Raw genomic sequence first — 27,068 nt, 5'->3', positions numbered from 1 at the left:
ACAAATTCCACAACAGTATATGGATTTGAAAGAGGTATTTAACAAGGTCCAGTCAGAAGGGTTACCTCCTCATAGACCTTATGACTGTACTATAAATTTATTACCAGGGACTATGCCTCCCAAGGGAGGAATCTATGCCTTGTCCCCCCAGGAAAATCTTTGTTTAGAGGAATACATTAAGGAGGCTCTCAGAAAGGGTCATATCCGTAGGTCCTCCTCACCAGCCGGGGCTGGCTTCTTTTTTGTCTCTAAAAAAGAAGGAGACCTACGCCCTTGTATTGATTATAGGGGTTTGAATAGGATTACCATCAAAAACGCCTACCCTATTCCCCTTATATCAGAGCTATTTGACAGATTGAAGGGAGCTCGAGTCTTTACCAAGCTCGATCTCCGAAGTGCATACAATCTAGTCAGGATTAAGGACGGTCACGAATGGAAGACCGCATTTAACACCAGAATGGGACATTACGAATACCTGGTTATGCCGTTTGGTTTATGTAACGCTCCAGCGGTATTCCAGGATTTTATTAACGATGTCCTAAGAGAGTACCTTCACATGTTCGTTCTAGTGTATTTGGACGACATTCTCATCTATTCCCCAGACCTAGAGACACATCACGAACATGTGAGAATTGTACTGAAAACCCTGTTACAAAACAGCCTTTACTGTAAACTGGAGAAATGCCAGTTTGACCAAACGGAGATACAATTCCTTGGATACGTTATATCTCCGTCTGGTTTCCAGATGGATCCTCGTAAACTGGAGGCAGTCTTACAGTGGCCATTACCCAAGGGCCTTAAAGCTACTCAACGCTTTATAGGTTTTGCGAATTACTACCGCAAATTCATAAGGGGATTTTCCTCCGTGATTTCCCCTATAACCAATTTAACAAAAAAAGGAACAAATTGTATATCTTGGCCCAAAGAAGCAAGAGAGGCATTTGAACAATTAAAATTTTTATTTTCCTCAGCACCTGTCCTGACCCATCCTGATCCATCCAAACCATTTATCCTAGAGGTGGATGCATCAGAAACAGGAGTCGGAGCCATTCTGTCTCAAAGAGAAAGTCCTGATACGCCTTTGCATCCCTGTGGATTTTACTCTCGCAAACTCACACCTGCAGAGAGGAATTACGACATAGGGAATAGGGAACTTTTGGCCATTGTACTTGCCCTTAAGGAATGGAGGCATCTCTTAGAAGGTTCCAAAGAGCCACTTTTGATCTTTACTGATCATAAGAATTTGGCTTATATTGGGGACGCTAAGAGACTGTCCTCTCGTCAGGCTAGGTGGTCATTGTTCCTCTCCCGATTCAATTTCGTAATTACGTACCGGCCTGGTACTAAAAACATCAAGGCAGATGCACTTTCTCGGCAGTTTGAGACAGATGAAGTACCAGAACAGGAGATATATCCTATTGTACCTCCTGAATGCCTCATTGCCACTACTGTTTCCGAAGTGTCTTCTCCACTCTTCTGTGCCATAATAGCAGATCAAACTCAGGCACCTGTGGGAAAACCTCCGGACAAACTGTATGTGTCACCTCAGTTTCAAAAGAAGATACTAGATTTGTTCCATGACAACCTCACAGCGGGCCATCCTGGAGTCCATAAAACTCTCTCAGTCGTCTCCAGGAGATTTTGGTGGCCTGCTCTCAGAAACGACATCAAAGATTATGTTGGGGCATGTCAAATATGTGCAGTTTCTAAAGTTCCTCCTAGGTCACCTCCTGGACTGTTACAACCACTGCCCATACCTAGTGCTCCCTGGACCCACTTGGCCATGGATTTCATTGTGGATCTACCCAGTTCAAGCGGGTTTAATACAGTCCTTATGGTTATTGATAGATTCACGAAGATGGCACATTTCGTCCCACTTAAGAAATTACCATCTGCTCAAGATCTTGTTCAAATATTCTTGAAAGAGATCTTTCGGTTGCACGGTGTACCCAAAAACATAGTATCTGACAGAGGTACCCAGTTTGTTTCTAGGTTTTGGCGTTCCTTTTGCAAACAATTGGGCATCGAACTCTCCTTTTCATCAGCATATCACCCTCAAACAAATGGAGCAGCAGAGAGGGCGAATCAGTCTTTAGAAGCCTATTTACGTTGCTTTATAAATGCCAATCAATCTAACTGGTATGAGCTCTTACCCATGGCTGAGTTCGCCAGAAACAACGCCACTCATGAATCTTCTAATCACAGTCCATTCTTTGTTAATCAGGGTTATCACCCCGCTGTTTTACCTTCTGCATTCTCAGACACAGAAATCCCCGCTTTGGACACCCGTTTAGAATCGATTCATGATACCTGGGATGCCGTCCATTCAGCTCTGCAAAAAGCCTCATTCCGAGCAAAGGTCCAAGCTGACAAGAAACGGGGCGCTAATCCTGTCTATCTTCCAGGTGACAGGGTGTGGCTCTCCACGAGACATATCAAGCTTAAGGTCCCATCCATGAAATTTGCCCCTCGGTACATTGGTCCCTTTCGAGTTACCCAACGTATTAATCCAGTGACCTATTCTTTGGCACTACCGGCTCATATGAGAATAGCGAATACTTTCCATGTGTCTCTACTCAAGCCCCTTACTTGCAATCACTACACCAGGGTATCCACTCCTCCTCCGCCCTTGGTAGTGGGTGATCAAGAAGAATACGAAGTCCATTCTATCATGGACTCCAAATTATCCAGAGGTGTCTTGTCCTATCTCGTTGACTGGAAGGGTTATGGTCCCGAGGAACGTTGTTGGGTTCCTGCTGACCGGGTCCATGCGCCCCGTCTTATCCGGTCGTTTCGCAACCGCTTTCCTCTTAAGCCGGGTCCTTCCCGCCCGGTGCGCGGTCTTCGAGTGGGGGGTACTGTTGCGGTCGCCGGCCCGCCGAGCCTCACGGTCGTGCCCGACCGGCACGACCGCTCCGACTACACGAGCTTACTTGCTCGTCGGCGAGCCGGGAACCGCGCACATAGTTCTTCCGGGCATCGCGCCCGGATCCAAGATGGCGCCGACCGCGTGGTCGCGTCTATTACCAGCCCCGCCCCCGAGAATTATACCAACGTGTGCGTGACGTCACGACGTCAACGCACACGCACGTTTTGGGGTCAGAGGTCGCCCTCTGACCAATCATAGCCTAGAGAGGGGTATTTAAACCCCTAGCTTTCCCCATTACTTTGCCATGTCGTGGTTTCAGTTTCCTGGTTTCCTGAAAGTGCTATTCTCGTGTTTCTGATTTCCTGGTATCCTGATCCTTGGCGTTTCCCTGGTTATTCTGATCTCTGGTTTCCCTGCCTTGGCTTGTTTAATCGGTATTGAGTATTTTCTGGCTTCCTTGACCTCGGCTTTCCCTTTGACCATTCTCTGTCTCTAGCGTATTAGTCCGGCCATTCTAAGGACCGGTTTACGCTCTTTCCTATTATTTTTCCGTTTCTTACTTATGTATATGTTTACATAGTTTCTGCGTGCTGGACCACATTACTAGTCGTGACACTACACCTCCCATGATGCTTTGCCAGCATTATGTGTGTAAGAGCATTATGGGGGATGTAGTCCACAACATCTGGAGAGCCGAAGGTTGCCTATCCCTGGACTAACCTATTGTGAGGAACTGTATCAAATGCCTTGGCAAAATCCAAGTAGATCACATCCACTGCAACACCCTGATCTATACTTCTACTTTCTTCTTCATAGAATGCAATTAGATTAGTTTGACATAACCTATGTTTCATAAAAACATGCTAATTTTTGCTAATAACAATGTTCTTCTCAATGGATTCCTGAAAATTATCCCTTAATAACCCTTTAAATACATTCCCAGCCACAGAAGTTAAGTTCACAGGTCAATTATTTCAAAGTCATAATTTTAAACCCTTTTTGAATATAGGAAACACATCTGCCTTCCTCCAATCCTCTAGTACAATTCCTGAAAGATTTGAAGATCCACCTATTTCCACACTTGGCTCCTTAAGTACTTATGGGTGAATACCATCAGGCACCGGTGCTTTGTTTACATTAACACTCTTTAGTTGCTGCAGCACCTTGTCTTGAGTCATCCAATCACAATTTTTCTGCACATTTTGTAATCACTTGTATGTCTCTTGTCATAGGATCCTCCTTAATATATACTTGGGGGAAAAAGTTATTTACAATGTCTGCATTGTCCTGTTCTCCATTAACTAACACACCCATCTCTGTTTTCAGTGTACCTTCACCTTTTTATATTTTTCCGAATTTGTGTACTTACAATTTTAGGGGGTTGTTTTTTTGCTGTCTTTAGCTATCACTTTCTCATTTTCTAGTTTAGCCAATCTAATCGCCTTTTTGCATGCACTATTGGCTTCCTTATATCTCGTGATTAGTCCGATTTAAGTGCTTTGAAATGCCCTTTTCTTATTTTAAATTGTTTTGTTTATCTTTCCACTAAACCACATTGGTTTTAATTTGTTTCTTTTATATTTATTACCCAATGGTACATACTGAGAAATGTACCTTTCTAATATTTGTTGGAAGATGTTCCATTTATCCTCTGTGCTCTTTTCACTAAAGAGTTTTGTCCGTCAATATACTGTAAAGCTCCCCTTATCTTATTGAAATTGGCCTTTTTAAAGTGATACGTTTTAGTATAACCCCATGTGCATTGGCTTTTACAAGATGTTCCTCACTATCAATGTTATTCACTAAGATGTAAATTATCATGAATTCAACATTAATTTTTACATTTTAGGTTGAAGCCATCAAACTGAAAACATACTGACGTGGTGCTTATTTACAATTTGGTTACTGTTGCCTTAACTGTGAAATTGACTATAAACCTCCTTACAATTCACAGTAAAGGGAGCAGTCTGTATGAATTGGTACAATCGTTAACCTCCATACTGAGACAGTAGTTAAAAACCATAAAATATGCAATGGTTTATGGGAGGAAATGATTAAGCAGTCATTAATGACGGACAGCAGCAGGTTTCCTTCCCTTTCCCATAAGGGGATGAGCAGCGCGGTGTAAATTATTCTTTCATTTGAAATGTCTCCTGCGTATTGATTCCTAATCAGTCAGCTGGACAGATTGATCGGAAGAGAACATCTTTTAGCAGAATACGGTCCTAGAGTATTTTTACAACACGTCAGAGCTTTCTCAAATTCCAGAACAAGCCAAGCCTCTAACGGCTTAATGAGCAAGCTAAAAGAAACCCTGAAATCCTAGTGTGATTTTTTTTTTTTTTTTTATTATTATTTTTTTTAAATCTTTAACCCCTTAAGGACCAAACTTCTGGAATAAAAGGGAATCATGACATGTCACACATGTCATGTGTCCTTAAGGTGTTAAAAATAAATCCTTTTTTCATTTCTATGTACAGAACACATTAACATATGAAAATACAAACTGTTCAAAGTCCTGATATAAATTATTCACCGTGGCGAACTCAATAATCCTTGGGCAGAGCGAATAAAGCAAATGGCAAGCTTACCGGAAATCCCTGTACAGTGAGCCGTCTGCGATTATATCGGCTGAGGGTAAGGAAATCCAGAACACACAGGAGAATACAATGGATTCCCTTCTGGCATTGCATGAATTCTACAAACTGCAGGGCAGCATCATACACAAACACCCTACAACAGCATGCAGAATCTACAAATGTACAGGAAAACCTGGCTGAAGTGTCAGCTTCAAAATCCCACCACACCTCCAACTAGATTGTAAGCTCACATGGGTAGTGCCCTACTGGTGCAACATCCCAAACTCTGGCTATCAGAAGTAGCTAAACCACAACTCCCATAGTTCTCTGACACCCTATAGTATTTAAAGTTTTCTGTGAGTTGAGGCTATCAACATATGGGGACAGAGTTTGAGATCCATGTGCACTAACTTGTAAACTCAAATGGGTGATATGTACCACCTCCCACTAGAATGTAAGCTAACACAAACAGCCCCCGTCACCTGCAACCTCCCACTAGAATGTAAGCTAACACAAACAGCCCCCGTCACCTGCAACTTCTACGTAGAATGTGTTACAAATCGCTATTTGTAACTGGCCCTTTAAATGAGAAATTGCCCTGCTTCCCTGGATTGTGGAGAAGCATGTTTGCCAGCCTCCTGCCTCATGACTATGGCCCCTGGAAGATTGTGCCCCTGAAAACTTATTAACATTTATTGGGTGTGTATGGCCCTTTAAGAACCGTCTGGGGACATATTGTGACTTTGCTGAACAATGTCCCTTTAAGACTATGTCCCCAGACCGGTAAAATAACTTGTTCCTGGCTTTCCCCCACTTGGTTCAGTAAATAGGGCTTACTGAACCAAGTACCACACAGGCGGACCACCCAGAAGCTAAAGTGTGCAGGCAATTTACCTCCCAGGCTGTGAGGTTACTGCCGGTCAATTGCACGTGGCGGCGGCCATCTTGGTTTCCTCGAATGCGGTCAGCGGTGTATGCTAAAGATTCTGTGGAACCAAAATCGGCTACACATTCTGCCGAACACCGCTGACCCTTACCTTCTCCCATACTGAACTTGCAGCTCCAGAGACTAAGTCCCGTTCGAAATGGGACTTAGTCGTTTTTTCGCATGAAATTGACCGACCGCACAGCCCAAATCTATGGAACTGTTTTGGGCAGGAAATTGTGCTTGCGGTCGGTCATAAAAGGACTTCCAGCTAACTTTTGATCCACTGGAGGGATTTGGCTGATTTTTGGAAGGGTGTATGTTTGATGTATGCTGAGTCTGAATATGCAACTTTTATTGAAATACATGGATGTATGGTTTTAAAGTTACAGTGTGTGTGTAAAAACTGTATTTTTACTGTATGTAATAATTGGTTTAACTGTTTATCTGAGGGGAGGGAACCTGTGGGCTGTACTATGCTGTTATTGGTTAATTTCATCCTCCCCCTGGGAGTGTCCTGTGTGTACCTTATCCTAATAAAAAGCAGGCTGGGTGTTCCAGTCCTCAGACCTCTTCTGACCCTCAATACGTAGCCTTGTCTCGTTATTGGAGGGAACGGCTATATCTCACTGGGGACTGCTATGCGCTGCATATTCCCCTGAGCTCTTAATCACTTAGCTCTTGTAAGAGCTTGTTCCGGATACGCTCTCCTGGAGGAGAGGTCTTCCCCACACGGTCCTGGAGGACAGAAGCCGATCCAGGGTGGAAGGAAGACGGCGCGGCTCCAGTTAAGCTACGGCGGTTGTGGAGCCTGCGGTGGTTGTGGTGTCGTCTGCAGTGCTTGGAGTCCTCTGAGAGCGCTAGGAGCATCCATCAACGGAGGGTACTCGGTCGGAGTACACGGAGCTCCGTTACAGAATGTATCTACCACAAACAGCCCCGTCACCTGCAACCTCTACGTAGAATGTATCTAGCACAAACCGCCCCCGTCACCTGTAACCCCTACGTAGAATGTATCTACCACAAACCGCCCCCGTCACCTGCAACCTCTACGTAGAATGTAAGCTAACACAAACAGCCCCCGTCACCTGTAACCTCTAAGTAGAATGTATCTAGCACAAACAGCCCCCGTCACCTGCAACCTCTACGTTGAATGTATATACCACAAACAGCCCCCGTCACCTGTAACCTCTACGTAGAATGTATCTACCACAAACAGCCCCGTCACCTGTAACCTCTACGTAGAATGTAAGCTAACACAAACAGCCCCGTCACCTGTAACCTCTACGTAGAATGTATCTAGCACAAACAGCCCCCGTCACCTGTAACCTCTACGTTGAATGTATCTAGCACAAACAGCCCCCGTCACCTGTAACCTCTACGTAGAATGTATCTAGCACAAACAGCCCCGTCACCTGTAACCTCTACGTAGAATGTATCTACCACAAACAGCCCCAGTCACCTGTTACCTCTACGTAGAATGTATCTAGCACAAACAGCCCCCGTCACCTGTAACCACCTCTACGTAGAATGTATCTAGCACAAACAGCCCCCGTCACCTGTAACCTCTACGTAGAATGTATCTAGCACAAACAGCCCCCGTCACCTGTAACCTCTACGTAGAATGTATCTAGCACAAACAGCCCCCGTCACCTGTAACCTCTACGTAGAATGTATCTAGCACAAACAGCCCCCGTCCCCTGTAACCTCTACGTAGAATGTATCTAGCACAAACAGCCCCCGTCACCTGTAACCTCTACGTAGAATGTATCTAGCACAAACAGCCCCCGTCACCTGTAACCTCTACGTAGAATGTATCTAGCACAAACAGCCCCGTCACCTGTAACCTCTACGTAGAATGTATCTAGCACAAACAGCCCCCGTCACCTGTAACCTCTACGTAGAATGTATCTACCACAAACCGCCCCCCGTCACCTGTAACCTCTACGTAGAATGTATCTACCACAAACAGCCCCGTCACCTGTAACCTCTACGTAGAATGTATCTAGCACAAACAGCCCCCGTCACCTGTAACCTCTACGTTGAATGTATCTACCACAAACAGCCCCGTCACCTGTAACCACCTCTACGTAGAATGTATCTAGCACAAACAGCCCCCGTCACCTGTAACCTCTACGTTGAATGTATCTAGCACAAACAGTCCCGTCACCTGTAACCTCTACGTAGAATGTAAGCTAACACAGGTTTTTATGTTATGTTAGAATTTATGTACTGTCTCTATATGTTAAGTAGTTTTGGACCCTGCTGATTATTGCGGACACTTTATAAATAATTTATCTGCTAAATGCATGAACCCACTCTTGGTGATGGAGCTATAGAGCTTTTTCTGTTCTCATTTCCTAGATACGACAGCTGAAGAATGGAGGGGACTTCTTTAACCTGACCAGCAGCTCGGGCAGTGTTCTTGGTACGGTGAGTAGAGCAGTGGGGGTTTTGTCTTTCCCTGAGAAAAGGTTCAGTCAGGCAGGTGATCCTTCCTTCCTAAATATAAAATCAGACATTGGCAGGTTGGTAGCACAGCTTCACTCAAGGTGAATGGAGGCAGCTGGCAGTTCGGGGTTGGGGAATACTGGAGGTCCAAAACATACACCTCCAGGAGGGGCGACACATTTTATTCATACTGTTGCTTCTATATTTTTTTTTCCACAGGCTTTGAAAAGTTCTGATAAAAGCTCCAAACCCATCTACATTTCAGTGGGTCACAAGATTAGCCTGGAGTCTGCTGTGCACCTGGTGCATTCCTGCTGCAGGTACCGAGTGCCCGAGCCAATCAGACAGGTAACACACCCAGTCTATCCTCCAGGTTCTGACTATGGCACTCAACTGGACTGCAACCCCCATAATTCTGATAACTGGGGTACAAGATCCAGCACGCTCACTCACTCACTCAACACCAACTTGAAAGCACACAGAATGTATTGGGTTTCTTAAAACACCTGATTTTGGCGAAAAATAATGGGGGTTTAGTTACAGTATATGATAATACATTGCATAAGCCTTCCACATCGTCAATGTCTCCCATTCTTGGCAGGTCCTACTCTAACATCCTAATGCCTGCTCTTATGAGATTAATCCACATACTTGGGAAATCCTTCCTCTTGGGACTCTCGGCAGGGCAAGGTTAAATCAAGTCCTGGAATGCAATGTTCTATCACCAATATAACATAACTAATTCCCCATTGTTTTTTGTATAAGTCAAGTGTTTTCAAATATATAATTAAAAAGTTTTGAGCTTTGAAGTTGGTGTTTAGTGAGTGTGCTAGATCTCGTACATTATATAAATAAGCTGATCAGCCACATTAAAACTGCCTGCCTAATATTGCGTGGGTACCCCTCGTGCTGCCAAAACAGCTCTGCTCTGATGCCTTGGGGCATGGACTCCACAAGACCTCTGAGCGTGTCTTGTGGTATCTGGCACCATTAGCAGCAGATCCTTTAAGTCCCGCAAGTTGCCTCCATGGATCAGAATTGTTGTTCCAGCACATCCCACAAACGCTCAATCGGATTGAGATCAGAGGCAACACCTAAACTCTTTGTCATATTCCTCAATCCATTCCTAAACAATGTTTGGAGTGTGGCAGGTACCATTAGCCTACTGAAAGAGGCCACGGCCATCAGGGAACACTATTGCCATGAAGGGGGGGGGTACACGGTCTGCAACAATCTCTAGGTGGGTGGTACATGTTAAAGTAACATCCACAGTAATGCCAGGACTCAAGGTTTCCCAGCAGAACATTGCCCAGAGCATAACACTGCCTCCGCCGGTCTGCCTTCTTCTCATCGCATCCTACTGCAATTTCTTCCCCAGGGACAACAATGCACGCGGCCATCCACTTAATCTAACAAAAAAATGGGATTTATCAAACCAGACAACCTCCTCCCATTGCTCCATGTTCCAGTTCTGACACTCACGTCTCAATTGAAGGTGCTTTTGGTGGTGGACAGGTGTCATCATGGGCATTCTGACCTATGCAGCCACATATGTAGCAGACTGCGATGCACTGTGTGTTCTGACACCTTTCTATCATGGCTAAGCAATCTGAGCTACAGTAGCTCTTCTGTGATATGGGACCAGACGGGCTAGCTTTCGCTCCTCTCCTACATCAATGAGCATTGGGCGCCCATGAACCTGACGCTGGTTCACAGTATGTCCTTCCTTGCACCATTTCAGGCAGGTACTAACCCACAAGACTTGCTGTTTTGGAGATGCTCTGACCCAGTCGTCACTATTTGGCCCTTGTCAAAGTCACTCAGATCTTTTCACATGCCCATTTTTCCTGCTTCCAACACACAAGCAAGAAGACCGCAGTCCAGGGTCATTTTAAAAATAAAACGTATTTAGTTTCACAATAAAGTAGTTGGTGTTTCAGTTTCTAGTGCAAAACTTTCCTCAGCAGCAGAAACCAGAACGTTGACTTTTTTATTTTTTTGTGCAGCTGAATAAACGGTTTTATTTTTAAATTGGCGAAAGAGGGGGGTAAGGGCTGCGCTAAAAAAATAAATAAAACACAGGGGTTAATACCAATAAAAACCAGACCAGATGGTCACAATAAAATGGTAACAGCAAAATAAGTCTATGTAAAATAGATAAAAAGAGTCCTTTGGAGTGGTAAAAGTAAACAATAAATAGAACGTCTCACTGATATAACTGGATGGGATATCTGGACAGTCCTCAGGAGTTGATCCGTCCGGGTTGTAAAATAATCTGTATATGTGGAGACAAAATAGGAAACACGACAAGCTGCCAATAGTGAAGTATTGCGGATCCAAGAGTAAAATAAATAAAAGAAAATAGGATATTACACTCACATTTGTGGGAGCTTGAACCAGCTCTAGGATAAAGGGTGTTTAGCGGTATGATCCCCGCTACAGGATATACTGGAATAGTGCGTCCGTCAATCCAACCTTGGTGTGTCAGGATCAAGACAGGGATCCAACACGCAGAGTACTAAAACCTATAAAGACGTGTACCGGACCTTAGAGTGGCCGGACTAGCGTCAAGTAAACAGAGAATGGTCAGGGGCGAGCCGAGGTCGGGGGAACGAGAAGACAGGTAAGCGAAAGCCAAGCCGAGATCAAGGATAGGAGAGGTAAGCAAAGTCAGGATACAAGCCAAGTCAATGACCGAAGGAACAATCAATAAAACGCACTGAGGGCACAGACAAGCTGAAACCACGACAGGGCAATGACTCACTGTAAGTGAGTAAATTTTATACCCTGCTTCTTTAATTGATGACCATGCCCCCAAAACGTCCTACTTTGAGATTTTCGGCGGGTCCTGACGTCATTGACGTCACGACGTCGGCGGCATAGCGCCGCGTCATAAAAGGGGGCGGGGCTATCGCGGCCAGCGTCTGAAGTGCCGAAATTGCTGGAGGAGAATGAGGTCTGAGTAACAGGTACCATGACAGTACCCCCCCTCTTAGGAACGCCCCTAGGGCGAAAAGAGCCAGGACGAGAGGGAAAGCGGGCATGAAATGCCTGAAGAAGGCGAGGAGCGTGAACATCCGCGTGAGACACCCAGGATCTTTCCTCAGGACCGTATCCCTTCCAGTCAACAAGATACTGTAATTTCCCACGAGAGATGCGGAAATCAAGAATGAACCTAACCTCATATTCCTCCTGACCCTCAACCTGAACAGATGAGGGAGGAGCCGAAGCTGAGGTGTACCTGTTACAAACAAGAGGTTTCAGGAGCGAAACATGAAAAGAATCAGGAATGCGCAGACCAGGGGGAAGCGCTGCGTCATAAAAGGGGGCGGGGCTATCGCAGCCGGCGTCCGAAGTGCCGAAATTGCTGGAGGAGAATGAGGTCTGAGTAACAGGTACCATGACATGGTGCTCCAAAATATATAAAAACAGCGATAGTGCTCTCAATAAGGAAAGTATATTAAAATAAAATATACTTCCAAGTATAGAGCAGGAAATACTGCTCTATTAATACAGCGCTGGTGGAATGATCCCCACCTAGGATTTCTTGACTCAGGATAAAATAAAATGAAATAAAAATGCCAGGAATAATAAGTTAATAAAAAAAGTGCATATAAAGTAAGGGATGGTCCCATAAAAAAGGTAACCAAAATCACTTTTATTGTTTAAAATACACAATTTGAAACCATTATTCTTGTTATTTAGCGCAGACTCCCCCCCCCCCCCCCCCCCCCATTTTCTTAAATTGCCCCATGGACTGCTATCTTTTTGTAAATTCTACATTTTTGCTGGCAAGCACTGGGCACCTGTAGACTCTGGAGTGCAGGATTTTGTTTATATTAAATATAATAATTTTTTTACATTTTATTGCAAAAAGAAGATTTTTTTTACCTTATTGAGGCCTTTTCAGACCTCCTTCTTTTGGCGTATCTGGGCAGATTAAAGGGTTAAATCGAAATGCTCTGAGGGCACGAGAGGAGATATATGGTACGATGGTGTAAATCATGAAATCTAGTGATAGGGAATGGATTTAACAGATATTAATACACCTATACAGATAGCCACTATAAAAATAATAATTATAAAGAATTTAGAGGGAGAAAATACATTTTAAACTATGTTAGTAAACTAATACCATTTGTGCCGTATTGGTAAGCGAACACCATTTGTGCCGTGTTAGTAAACCAATTTGAACATGTATTTGATAGTAGTAAAATCTACCCATGTACATGGTAATTCTAATGCCTGGTCGCTTACCCATGTACATGGTAATTATAATGCCTGGTCGCTTACCCATGTACATGGTAATTCTAATGCCTGGTCGCTTACCCATGTACATGGTAATTATAATGCCTGGTCGCTTACCCATGTACATGGTAATTATAATGCCTGGTCGCTTACCCATGACTCACTGCACTGCAGTGTTAGGTGTACTTTATATAGAGGCTGATTATGTAACTTAGCTGTGAGTGTGGTATACCTGTACTCAACGTGCGGTTAGCTTTCCTCGATACAGTAAACTAAAGACAAACAGTTGGATTACTGGCCATGTAGCCAAGAAATATCGTAAGCCACTTAACGCACATCTTAGCTGCTTTCTATCACGTGTTCTGCTTTGGTCTGCTTAACCCCTTCAGGATCTCACTGTCTGCATCGACTGCACCGGCTTGCCGAATAAGCTGTGATTTAGCATTAACATTAACAAGTATTAATATTGAGGGGAGGTTGGAACTGGGGTGTGTGTATTTGTGTTTAGCAATGTATTAACTATCCACTTCAGGTGGAAGGGGTTTTCATCCACACTTTCTCTTCCTGAGTTTTGTTTCAAAGCTGTTGTATAAAGCAGACACATACTCCAAGGAATCCGTGTATAAAGTGGGATTATGAGGCCAAAATGTGGTTCTTTGTTGAGCTCGTTTGCATATGCCTACCCAGAATCCCTTGCAGTAGTGAGAGCACTGTACAAGTGTTAAAGTGGTAAAAGCAAGTTTTATGGCTTGCCTGGTGTGTGTATCAGTATTTAGCAATGCTATATACGTTGGGGGTTGGTTTAGAATGTACTTTGACCAATGTCTTTGATACAGTATTGGCCCAGGTCATCCAGCCCCTGAAGGAAATGACAGTAGTTTCACCCACTTTTTGTGACTTTCTGGAATAGTGATCATTTCTGCTTTTCCAATATTGCTAGTTTATAGAATAAAGGATAGGAATGTCCACCAGGAGGCAGAGCAGGACCAGCATTGAGTTACTGTCTCTTCTAGATGAGAGTAAAGAGGAATAGCCTTGTTCCATTTTTTTGTAGATTTTCTGTAGATTAATGTAAATTAAGTTTATGAACCCAGGAATCGTTTCACCTTGATTCATGAATGTGCGAATAGCAAGGAGTGGCTTCAAGCTGGGTACCTATTGAGGAATAGAGGGGCCAGGACGGACAGTGAGGGCTGAAACCTGCAGAGGGTTGGCGGTGTCATGGGACCTATTTAAAGAAAGTGTGAGCGTCCACACAAGGAACGGGACTCAGTCTGTCCCTATAGCCCAAGCAGCACCGTCCAAGGGGGAAACACAAACCCTACAATTATAATTATAAACCAGAGAGCTACACGGCATGCAGTGCAATTAAAGGGTGGTACGCTATGATAGCCTGGTTTCCCTTTTTATCTCGGACCAAATAAAACACAGCCCTTTAATTACACTTCGCCTTGTGTAAGTCCCAGATGTATTTTTACTTTCTAGGCACCTGTAGCTTGTTTGTCCCAAATTCTGCCGAGACAGCGTGACCACCGGCTGGTCCTCTGCAACTTTTATTGCTTCCACGACCACGCATCATCTTTCACCATCACTACCGGGGGACCAGTGGGGATCAGAACACGCCCATCTTCTGGTTTCACTATATGTAATTGTGATTATTTATATACACATACATACATATGCACACAAAAAAAATTAAATGCTTCGAACAAATTCCACACACGCACGTACCTCTTCAGATGTAGGATGCGTTTTCCTAGATTTACCTAATAGGATATTCCTATAAGTAGTTGTGTATTTCTGGTTCTGTGATTCTGTGATCTGACCTGACTTGCTATAATATCCTGTGTTCTCGGCTCGTTGACCTAGGCTTGCCTCTCACTACGGTTTTCTTGTCTCTGGAGATCTCTCATTCTATGGAGTAATAATACACCTTAGTATTTCTCTACTGGTCCTTCTCCCTATTTTAAGAAACAGAGTTATTCCTCGCCTGCTGGATCCCCGGTTTAACTGGCTGGTGATGGGGTCAGGATTTGATAAAAGCCCTGTGTTCATGTGAGCCTTTATTCATTTTTTTGTGTGTGTGAAGCTTTTTAATATTGGCACCATTTCTGCTTATTTGCAAATCGGCCTCTATTAGTGGCCCAACTGCCATTTAATTACTTTGTGACTTAGTTATCTTTCCATATGTCCCCTGATCTTATGCAGCCTGCAGAGTCCATGCCATTGAGTTTTGGGATATCTGGTTTACATATCGACTAGAGCAGTGGGATCTGTACACCCTGTGCAGGTGGGTTTACTGGTTGAAGAGAAGTCCATGTCATCACCAGATAGCGTGATTCCCATTAATTTGGGCATTGGTGCCTTTCAATGTTGGTTTTATCTCACCTTTAGTATTTTGAATTCACAATGTACCTGAAATCACATATAACCTTACTCATTTAGTAGGTAACAAGCTATTGGTCTAACAAAGTCTAGCAGAAAACTGCACTGGAAATGTCAAAGTGCGTTGGTGTAAAATCAATACATTGGGCAGTTATAATGTTACTACGGTATGGTCTTGTATTCTAGCTGGGATGGGAGACATGGATCAAAGGCCTCTGCTACTGGTGTAAAATTAGAAGCGCTGTTGGCCTCATTATACTGCCCAGTTAAACACACTGGAGACTATATAAGATTTGTGCTGTTGACCTTGTTGATGCTGGTTTTGGTATACAGTTTGGTTTCACACGTCTTTGCTCCCAGAACAATCTTCGTTACCATTAGATATTATGTTGTGAAAAGCACATCACAAACTTCGATTCTGAGCTCCTAGTTCAAAATAGAAGCAATCCCTCTGGGATTACGGAAGATTAATTCTTCATTCCAATGCGTAAGCTCCTCAGATATAATAAGATGTGTATAATCTGCCTTGTGGGCTGAAGTTGCAGAGCAGGCGTCATCAACAAATGGCCCACAACTGCTTTCCTTTTTGTGAAAAAGCACATGAATGAAAGCCATTGACCCTGGACATCCCAGCGTTGCTCTTTTGTGTGAGCAGTACAACCAACAGAGTTTGTCAGTATTGTAGGAAGTCAAGGAACAGTTGGTAGCTAGTTGGCACAATGTAACATTAAAATGTTTAATTTTTTCAACGCCTTTGTGACCATTGCTTTAGAGCAATAGAGACCTTAATTAGACATACGCAATGTCCGACTCATTAAAATTTAACAGAATTGTCTCACTACCGATGATAAAGAACATGGACAATGCTGGTTCTTGAGATATTGAACTAAGCGAATCATTTATTTATTCTGCAAAATAAATAAAACAGGTCTGTAGTAAAATCTTGAGGATGTAGGAGTATCTTGTGAAAATTACCTGGACACAATGTGCTGTAGCAATAACTACTTATCTCCAAAGCACACTTCACCTTAGTAAATTCTTCACTAGCATGTACAGCCAATTTACAGCTCTGCTTTGACGTCCTAATCATTTATTTTGTACAACTTGACAACAGGAAACCTAAGCCATCAATGAAGTCACACAGCCAGGGAACCAATCAGCATTCCGGGAGTGCTTCTGGGTAGAGTGGACTATGATTTCAAATACCCCTAAAATATTAGTTATAAATTGAAAATTAGTCCAGTAAGACATAATACCAGATTTCATTAGCAATTCACAAGAAGATGTTACGACAGCCTCTGTAAAGGGTGTGTGGAGTTACTTTACATTCGATTATTCAGAAGTATCCAGAAACCCTAGATAGATATTGTTCTGATTTCCTGCCACCTCTTGACGTCACCATGTAATGCATGCAGTCAGTCATTAGAATGAGGCCAGCTATCGTATTACAGGAATCGAACACTCTGAAATGAAACAAAATCCTCACACACAGACCCATGTGTTATGTATCCATCCAGTTTATTGATTCTAACACATTGCACAAAGGTAGGTTCTAAGTCATCCTAGCGGCATAATCCATACTTACCTGCCAGTGAATGGTTAGCTCTTCAGTCATAGATTCTGGCCGGATAAAGCAGGGGATATTGGGTAGGTGACACTGACTGGTACAGAAAAAGGCAGCCAGAAACAGACAGGATAGATGAGTTTAATTGACCTTAATTACTCCAAAGTATAAAAATGCATTATTGGCGTTCAGAGACAAAGATTGTTTAGGGTCAGTGAGCAGTGCTTTCTGTTTGTATAAAGTGAGACTGTTTGTTTGTTTTTTGCTAATTCTTAATTTCTCATAAATAGTAAGAATTGGCCAATCACTTAATTAAGACCCCCTACTTGGGAATCTGTTATATATAAACCAAATTAATGAAGAGAATATGGCCAATCCCTTTAACACTGCGGCAGGATAAATCGATAGCCACTTTGCAGTAGTACTCCTCACCAGCAGCCCTTATTGCCTGCCGATTGGGGCAGAACCTGCGGACTTAGACAGGTTCTGCCCCTTAGACAGGTTCTATCAGTAAACCAGGAAAAGTGCAGCACTGACAATGGGACTCAATCGTTTTAGATCAAAAACCTGTTTAAACCAAACCTTTTTACTAAGAATAAAAGCGGGAGGGGGCAACGAGGATTTAACAAATGATCCGTCTTTGGTCAAACATGAAGTGTTTCCTCTGTGTATATTATGTCATCTATAGCCCTGCCGTCCCGATGTATGAAGAATCTAATCATAGGACTTGACAAAATATTATACTCGGTGCCAGTTTGGCTCGGCAGCACGGAATTAAGCTCACAGCTTGGCGCTCGCCAAATGAGATGGAAATAAAGGGTTGAGATCACCACCCAGATGCTCCCCAGCAAGTCAGCAATCACATTCAGCCCATCACAGGGGAGGTCCATGAGATCATAGCAGTATAGTGGCTATAGCGCATCACTGCTTGCAGTAGCCAGCTTGTGCAATGTGTCTGCAAAGTTAATCATCATATCAGACACAGGCGTTTTGTTTTAAATGATCCCAATGAATCATGGGTCTTTCAGTCCTCCCAGTAACATTGTCATTGTCTGTCACAGTGGGGTGAATGAGATGTGTGTTAGGGGCTCAGGATTTTACATAACAGTGATTTAACTATGTTGTTTTTTGTTTTTGTTTTTTAACATGCATAAAATAATCATTCACACACAGAAAAGAAAATTATACTTGTTTTTCTGTATTTATTTTGTCTTATAGCAAACCTTTGACGGTCAATTTCATATCAGTCATTAAAAACACAGAACAGACCTTGTCCAGATCTTTGCTCATAAGAGCTTACAATCTAACAACCAACTATCTCTGTTAATATTAATCTTTAGATTTCTTTATCAAATACAGGGTAAATTTGAGAATGGCTTAATTGGTCACTTATTGCACATGCTATAATAACTATACTCTGTTATATTGTATCCCCCAAATTCTATATACCCTTTGCATTTATTCTGTTCTAACAGTTGTCCTGCTATGTGACATATGGACTTGTGTTTGCATGGCTGTCGGTGATACTTTGGCTGATTACAGGGATATTTCCCAGTTCCTGTGTCTGGAATGGCGTTTTCCAGTAACGTCCTCGTGTGTGCCAATCACTCAGTTCTTTGTGTTTGATCAGAGTGTCACCTGGAAGATTGCACGTTCACAGAGGGAGAGCTAAAATGTGCTTTTCTAACCAAGCCTGCTGTCACCAGACTGGAGAAATGTGATTCAGCTCCTTGATTTGGAGGCAATTATTGTAATGTTACTATTTTTGGTGGAAATGTCCATCGAAGGGAGCCGCAATCAGCCTGACGTGCAAACCACCTACAAGAACTGCAAGAGGACTTCGTCCTGTATCCATGCACAACCATTCATTAATCTTTCACTGACTCATGTACTTCACCTGAACTAGATAGAAACTCCACCAAGCTGTGGGCGTCCTTCGCGGGGAGGGCTCCCTCATTAATACGTCTGCGTTGCCCAGACCCAGCAGAATTACCGGAAATAAGACTCCATTATACACCAGCTGCATGTTTTCAATTCAGGTAGTTCTTAAAGTAATTAAAATTCCCAGCCAGTGTCCGTGAATATTAGGGTGTACACAGCACTTAAAGGGGTCTGCCATCAAGTGTTTTCCTTCCTCCGTCATGTAACATTGTGAAACGCGTCGGTACCTTGTGTCGATATTTTTTTAAAGTTAGTTCAGCATATTGTTGTTACAATTCATCTTCCTGGACATTGACTTTCTGCTGCTTAGTGAAAGCCGTGACCGCACACATTACGTCCTTTATTGTTGGATCCGTAAGGCCATTGCAGAGATGATGGTCTCTTCCTCTGGTCTTCTCAGTGGACTCCCTCCCAGTATTGGTCCCCTTTTATGAATATATTAAGTGGGATCTTTTGTGACAACCAAGCAGTGTGATGTAGAATGAGTCTTTAGTTTATCTACCATGATAGTTGGCTTGGTTCAAAGTGTCATTTTAAAGGGACCCTCCAAACACCATAAGCACTTCAGATTATTGTATCATTGTAGAGTATTGCACCATGTAAACTGCATTGTCCAGTGAAAGGATTCTCAGGGTGCGTCCATGTAAACTGCAGTAGAAGATAAACTCCCATAGTGCCTTGTCAGCATTATGGGGCCTGTTCTGAAACAGCTAAAGAGCTGCCTATTGGCCACCCCTGATACAGCACATGATCTCAATGGGGTTAATTCAAGTTAAAGGAGAATCGTAGGGAATTGACAATTTTTTGGATAAAATTGCCAAACACATAGAAATTCATAAATTAAACAACTTTTCGAATCTTGCCATTTTGGCATGAAATGTGTGATTTTATTATCAATTCTATGTAATTCCTAGTTTAGTAAATAAACCGATATCAATACATTACACATGGGAGCAAATAGATTTAGGAAACAAATATTCTATTTTATTATCTCTGACCGGTTTGTGGCATTGCTGTGTATCTCCAAGTCCAAATGGTCAACTACACAGGAGAGCATTTTATTGGCAATACTACACCATGCTATGATGTCACAGGTCTGAAGGTTATCAATGAAGACTCCTAATTGGCAATACTACGCCATGCTATGATGTCACAGGTCTGAAGATAATCAACTAAGACTCCTTTTTCTAATTATCCATTCTTTGTTTCACAAAACTGTTAATGCAGAATATGTAACATTACAGTTTGCTCTGTGTTTGATTGTTAAACCCCCTGAGTACTAGATGGTTAATAAGCAATTTTTCTTAACAAACTGCTAATCCGTATGGATCATCTATAATCCAAGAAGATAGATTGGTTAATTACCAGTAACAAGAGACCAAGTGGACTGTCCTAGGTATGTAGACTGAATACCAAGTTGGATGTAGAGATGTGGGTTGAGTAAAGGTACATAAGAACATATTTGACCTCTATGTGTTTAATAATGGCAGAGGTTATATATAAACCAAATTAATGAAGAGAATATGGCCAATCCCTTTAACACTGCGGCAGGATAAATCGATAGGCACTTTGCAGTAGTACTCCCCACCAGCAGCCCTTATTGCCTGCCGATTGGGGCAGAACCTGTGGACTTAGAGGTCCTATTAAAGTCCAAAGAGGCCATTGCAGATAATTCAGCTGGTAATTTTAATTCTTTGTCTTTTCGGTAGATCATGTTATATTCTGAAACTTTATATCTTCCTCCTGCAGTTCCTCCAGCAGACTAATGGGTTCATTATTTTTTTTTATCTTGTATTACAGGCAGACATACGATCTCGGGAGTTCCTAGTTAAAATCACAACTGTAGCAGAATCCTCCAAGGCTACAAGATGACACGTTTCCCAATGGATCCTACAGGAAGTTATGTCTGGTAACTGGATGGATATGACGCACAAGTGGATACTTAAATACAAGTTTAGACCACCCAGGTGCAGTGTATAGAAATAAAAAGGATAATTACTTCCTTTTAGTCAGGTATAACAAAAGGATTCCTCTCAATCCTCAGCACACATGGAAACAAAATAAGATATACCTAAACAAAATGGAAGTGGTTTTCAGGCTCATCAATTGAGTAGATTCTCACGACGAAACGCGTAGAGTGACTGATTTATTTGTATTGTTTCTGTTTTCCTGCCTGACATCTATACATACCGATGGGACAAACAGAATTGTACTGATGGGCCTTTTTATACCTTTTATATTGTAAGTGCAACCATTAAAAGCTGATGTATACTTTATAACAGTGCTATACTATGTTACTTTCTATTTCTTACATGTAACATCCACCATTTAAATCATGAGGAATTCATGAGAATCTACACAAGTGGATACTTACACCGTGAATGCCAGGGGCTTATTTGGGCTGCATACTGATTCAATTGACTTTTCTGCCTGACACACATCTGTGGAAGGCTGTTGGCTGAGGTACAAGGTCTTGAGCCAATGGTTCGATGATGGCAGCAGAGTTTACATGTAAAATTCACTAATAAATTGATTTGTCCAAAAGGATCCAGTTAGCCAGACCCCAAATAAATACCTGAGTATTAGTCTCTTGCCTATACTGGAAGTTCTACCTGGCAACATTTTTGATCAGGTTAAAAAAACAAATAGTTCAGGGGTTTTCCTCAGATGTATTGTGCGCATGTATACTGGACATTTTTAATTTGCATCGAATGCCAGGCTGTGCCAGCTCAATCTTGCATGGGCTAAAAATCCAGATTAAAAAATGAGATTGAAATGACCGTTCCTCTTCAGAGTAAAAATGTTATCTTTAGAATTCAGGATGGCTCACCTAACAGTTTGACGTGTTTTGCTTTATGTGCACCATTTCTGTCAATACCAAAGCATTTTTCAGTGTTGTAGAAGCTCTACTTGAAATACCTACGTCATGTTTCATCCATTCAGAAAGCACAACATATTAATCGTTTGATTGCAATTCAATTCCGGCTGAAAACATTAGCTTTTTAGACAAATTACATATTAACCGGTTTTAGCTAATCTTTTTACAATCAAGCAAGGTCTGCAAGCTGGAAGAATTTACGCAAAAATTGTGCCATCTGATTTCTTTGGGGATCCTGTCTCTTATAAATACTTTAAAGACGAGCTCCAGAATGATTCAGTGTTTTAATGAAGGGCGAGCCAAGTGATGTTTTGTACCGTAATCTCTGTTAAAGTACAATATTAATGAGGCTCCATTGCATGTAGGTGATTAGTCCACTTTGAGAATGAAAGAGGATATGAAGAAAAAGTGATTTTTTTTTTTGATTATTTTTTTTTATATATCCTTATCTTGAGATCCATCCTTTCAGGCAATTTTTTTTTTCTACCCACTCTACAACGCTGCAATCATTACGTCAATATATCTTCCCTGCATGCAAGCCAAGTGTAAATGGAAAATTCAGCTTCTTGACAAGTCTCTTAACCACGAGCTCTCCAATGGTACCCGGATTGTTAAAGGATTTTTCTTTTAAAGGTTACACATTATATAAGGTAACCCCACCTCCCCCCCCCCTATGGTAGCTCAGTGTTTGGACAATGTGTCCTACGTATTGAGACAGAAAATACATGTTCGACTCCAGGGATCTTGTTACATTTACGTCTTGTTTCAATATATCATAGCAATCAAAAGCTCTTTTCAGCCCTTTACAGATAGAAACATCAGAAATTGTTTTTGAGACCAGTTTGATTTTGTCCATAAATTGCCTTGCTCAGCATGCGTGCATTTAATTCTGTATCCACCACGAGATAAACAGTACCTCTGTCTCTAACAGGGTTATAGTGAGCCAGTTGCTTTAAAGGTTAATTCATAGCACCATAACCAGTACAGCTCAGTTTAATTGTTGTGGCAGTCCCCAGTACCCATATCCTACCATCTCCCCAGTATTGTGGAGGTTACACCTGTGGATTACAAATATCCATACCTTCTGACAGTGGTGGAAACCTTCAAACCGCACCGAACGGTGTTTCCATTGCCATGCTTTTATTTTCCCTGTGAACGGGAGTATTGACAGAACAATTCCCACCTTGGAAAATAGAACTGTCATGTCCTCTCTTTGGAGGACCTCCAAAGAATCAAAGTGATCCTGAGTTCCAAGAGGAGTATCTAGATTGTTTACTGAAGGCTTGGTTGATCGAGTCTCTGGAATAACTTGGTTTCGTAGGGAAAGCCACATGCAAACTTCTATTGCTTGGGGTATAATAGATCACCAGAACAATACCCCAACATTGGTCCTGGCTTATTTAACTCCTGGTATGGCTCAGACTGTGCAGCCTGACACTCACTGAATACATGTAAGACTTGCCAACAGCCAGAGCTCCCAGAACCCTCATTCACTATTCATCCTTCCTAACATGCTAGTTTAGGGGCACCAGTGATGGTATTATTGACTTGGGTGATCACAAACAATGCAGGCTCCAGGACCGTGATCAGGGGCATACAGACCACAATTGAAACATTTTATCTAGTGCAACCCTGGAACATGCTTTATTTATGGCAATCCTTAATTTAAAATGTAATAATGACCATCTTTTTAGGGTATCTTTCTGTATGTATAGGCTGGATTGTTCAATGATTACGTCTTTTTTTGTTTGTTTTAAAGATTGTCTATTCTGTGATCAGACGTTATTACCTGCCAGTGACATATTGTAATGGAATGTGTAATTTTTATACATGAGCTTCAATAATGTTCTTTTATCTTTCTTCATGTAAATCAGCTTCTCAAATTCAGCATTAATAAAAGATGTAACGTGTTTGGATACCCGTGTTAACGCTTTCTGCACGGATTTAGATCAATTCCTTCCTCATTGGCATTCCCCCCCGATCACCCTCCGGCAGTGTTTTCCCAGCCATCAGAACCCATTAGCTCAGCTGTAGGGCTGTTTGAGATGATACTTGGTATGTGGGAAGGTGAGGTGTGAGGTTCGCACGCCTGGGAGAAGCTTTAGGAGTTTGTGTTTGGAAAGCAGGCAGCAGTGAATCCGCCAGGGACTCCCAGAATTAGAAACGAGTGACGAGCAAATAGATGTAATCTCCCAATCAGCGCTTCCCTCTCTCCGTATGATTGAAGTAAGTAATGTGAAATATTGCATTGCTTTGAGAGCTTCCTTAATGCGATTTAAAAAGCCACCTTTGGCATTCCAGGTGCTGTGAACTCTGCGGTATCAATGATGCAAAGCACACGATTAGCAGGACTTGTTACTCCTTTCGTGTCGTTCTGCCCCCATTCACTCTAGGCTGGAACATATTAGAAAGTTTTAAGATCTGCCACCATGGCATATGGTCATATCAAAAGTGGCTAGGCTGACCAGGAGTTGTAGTTATTATTATTTATAAAGTGCCAACAAATTCCGTAGCGCTGTACAAGTTTAACAGTTTCTGGAGTGAGGTCATGCTTTATTACCGGTGGTCTTCCCAGCTGACAGGGAGAGCGGAGAGTGATTAAATAAACTCCGTAACATGCTTAAATGGGGTGCTGCTGGGGGCCAATAAGTACAGTGAAAATGAAAATCCATGGTTAAAACTGTCAGCACCATAGTAGCTGTTTAGTAGATAAGGGAGTGCGCTGGATTTTCATTTTCACTGTACTTCTAATTGGAGAATTACATTTTTTGTAACATTCTGGATGAGGGTCCCATATAAACCAATTATCTGCATGCACTCAAAGTCTTTCCCTTTCCCTCCCCAATGCCTTATCTAACGGTTATAAAACCCAGTTGGATTACTAATATTCCACATGATTGTTTTTTTATTGAAATGTCTCTCTTAGGGTATTTTGAGATATTAAGAGTGACAGTAGGTTTTGATGCACATTGACCAGCTGTTAATGCATTATATATAAACTATACGTGATCTCGTAATGTGTTTTAGAAGAACGCTTTATGTACTCAGCAGGGAAGCATTCTATATATTCTCATAATCCGTCCTGCTTTAATGGAATGTACATATTGGGCCACCACTAAAAACGACGGCATTATAAGATTTTACATCCGGCCCCCACCTGATCACGGATTAATAGCTTCCATATACAAAATATACACTGTTACAAGGTCATTTGTCGCCAGTTCTCAAATGTAGATTATTTATCCACAGTGCATTTCTAATCTATATATCTAGCTCCACCATAAATCATTTTTCCAGAAAAAAAAAAAGCTTTATTTTATTTTTTATTTTTTTTTAATGAAAAAAATAAAAAAGATAATATTGGCATATTGTGAGACAAGGCAGGAGAGGAAATAAGGGTTTTTCAAAGCCTAATAATATCTGATATAAATAGCCATAATCTGCTTAATCTCTCGGTTCTGGGACATTTCACCCTCCCTCTGTTTTCGCTGAACATACTGGTCCAACGAGAGATTCCTAGATCCCACAATGACATAACGCCTTGCTCTGACTGACACAGAAAGTAAGGGTTTTTACATAAACGACAAGGACAGGGCTAGTGTCAGTCTGTCCTGTAACTAGTTGAGACACGCAGTTATGTAGATTCCGATATACCCAGGTTCTGAGTGAGCTTGGCAGCCGTTCTGCACAAATATTTGAATAACTGAATCTTCCAAGACATGATTTTTGTTTCCTCAAACCACCGTGTCGATGTTTAAACACCCCTGGATCTTTATTAAGGACAAATTGTTGATCTCTGGAATCGATATCTACTATCTGGTGGCTTGGGGCACTCTCTCTAATGAGAACAGGATTAGGTTGGCAACGTTCAGCCAGTCTCCCAGAAATGGTGTAGAAAAAAAAATATATATATATATAAATCTGTCACGCTGAACACATGGTATCAGGGCCAGACTAAGAGCCCAGTGGGCCTGGTGCTGACAATTATGATGGGCCTAATTACAGAATCTTATCGACCTAAAACAGTCATACATCTCAAGCATCATGTATCTGATGGAGTTGGTGTTGGAGGGAAACGCAAAGGATGCAGCTAAAAGAAAACACATACTCTATGCTAATCTCTTTATTTAATTTGTGCTTTAATCATTCAAGTAAATCCATACCCCCTAACAGCAGAATCCAGTGATGCAGGAAGTCAATGGGTGGGGTAAAAGAATGGGCCACTGACGCGAATCACATGACCAGAACTGCCAAAAGGGGCGAACATGCCCAAAAAGAGGGCATGTCTGTTGAAAGAATTGGAAAAAAGGCCAGCCTGGCATCAGTGTCCCTATGTATCACAGTGTCAGTGTCCCCATGTCGCCCAGTGTCCCCATGTCTCAGTGTGTCCCGTGTCACTAGGATAGTACGGGACACAGAGTGGCACTGAGAGGCCCAGGGACACTGAGACACTTGGGGACACTGGGAGAAATGGGGACACTGAGATACATGGGGACACAGACACTGGGAGACTAGGGGACACTAGGAGACATGGGGACACTGAGAGACACTGTGTCCCTAGTGTCTCCGTGTCCCAATGTGTCTACCTATGTCTCACAGATTCCCCATGTGTCTCAGCATCCCCATGTCTCACAGTGTCCCCTAGTGTCTGTGTCCCCATGTTTCCCAATGTCCCCAAGTGTCTCCGTGTCCCCATGTCTCCCAGTGTCCCCTAGTGTATCAGTGTCCCCATGTCTCCCTGCTGCCTTTCCCCCCCCATCCTTCACATACCTGAGCTGTAGTCTGTCTCTGCAGACTGTGGAGCTGCTGTCTGGACTCTCTGTGCTGTGTAGCTGCTTCCCCCCGGATCATTGAGTAGAGAGAGGCAGGGAGTTGCTGTAACTTCCTATGCCTGCCTTTCTCCATACACAGTGAACCCTACTGGCCGGTGCCGGTATTGCAGAGTTATCTCCGTTTATACTGAGGAAAAAACATTTGCATTTGTATTGCCGGTATTACTGCAATACCGTCACGGCCAGGCAGCCTCAAATATCGGCTGTGCCTTAAAATACCAGTCAGGTGGCAAACCTAAGAGTAGTGTGTAAAAAATGTTTTAAAAAAAAAAGTTGAAACATTTTTTTTTTTATTTCTTTTTTGTTGTTTTTTTTTTTTTTTTTAAATTGGCATATTCCATGGGCCTGGGCCTGGGCCTGGAGCTGCAGCTCCATCAGCCCCTATGTTAATCCGGC

General features: G+C 42.5%; 1 protein-coding gene across 2 annotated transcripts in view; it reads left to right on the top strand.

Annotated features, from left to right (window-relative positions):
* The window catches only part of ENDOV (endonuclease V), a 42,341-nt gene extending 21,433 nt beyond the window's left edge, over positions 1–20,908 (top strand). The window contains exons 6-8 of one of the 2 annotated variants that reach the window (XM_063456329.1): positions 8,738–8,806; positions 9,044–9,172; positions 20,763–20,908. In XM_063456329.1, coding sequence (XP_063312399.1) covers positions 8,738–8,806; positions 9,044–9,172; positions 20,763–20,834 — 270 coding nt within the window. In that variant the 3' untranslated portion in view covers positions 20,835–20,908. Of the gene's footprint in view, positions 1–8,737; positions 8,807–9,043; positions 9,173–18,496; positions 20,705–20,762 lie in introns of those variants that run through there. The other variant, XM_063456328.1, reaches the window with a different exon arrangement.
* The last annotated feature ends 6,160 nt before the right edge of the window (positions 20,909–27,068 follow it).

Source organism: Pelobates fuscus, chromosome 5 (assembly GCF_036172605.1).
Source record: "Pelobates fuscus isolate aPelFus1 chromosome 5, aPelFus1.pri, whole genome shotgun sequence".
NCBI lineage: Eukaryota > Metazoa > Chordata > Amphibia > Anura > Pelobatidae > Pelobates > Pelobates fuscus.
This window is presented reverse-complemented; position numbering and strand designations above follow the sequence as displayed.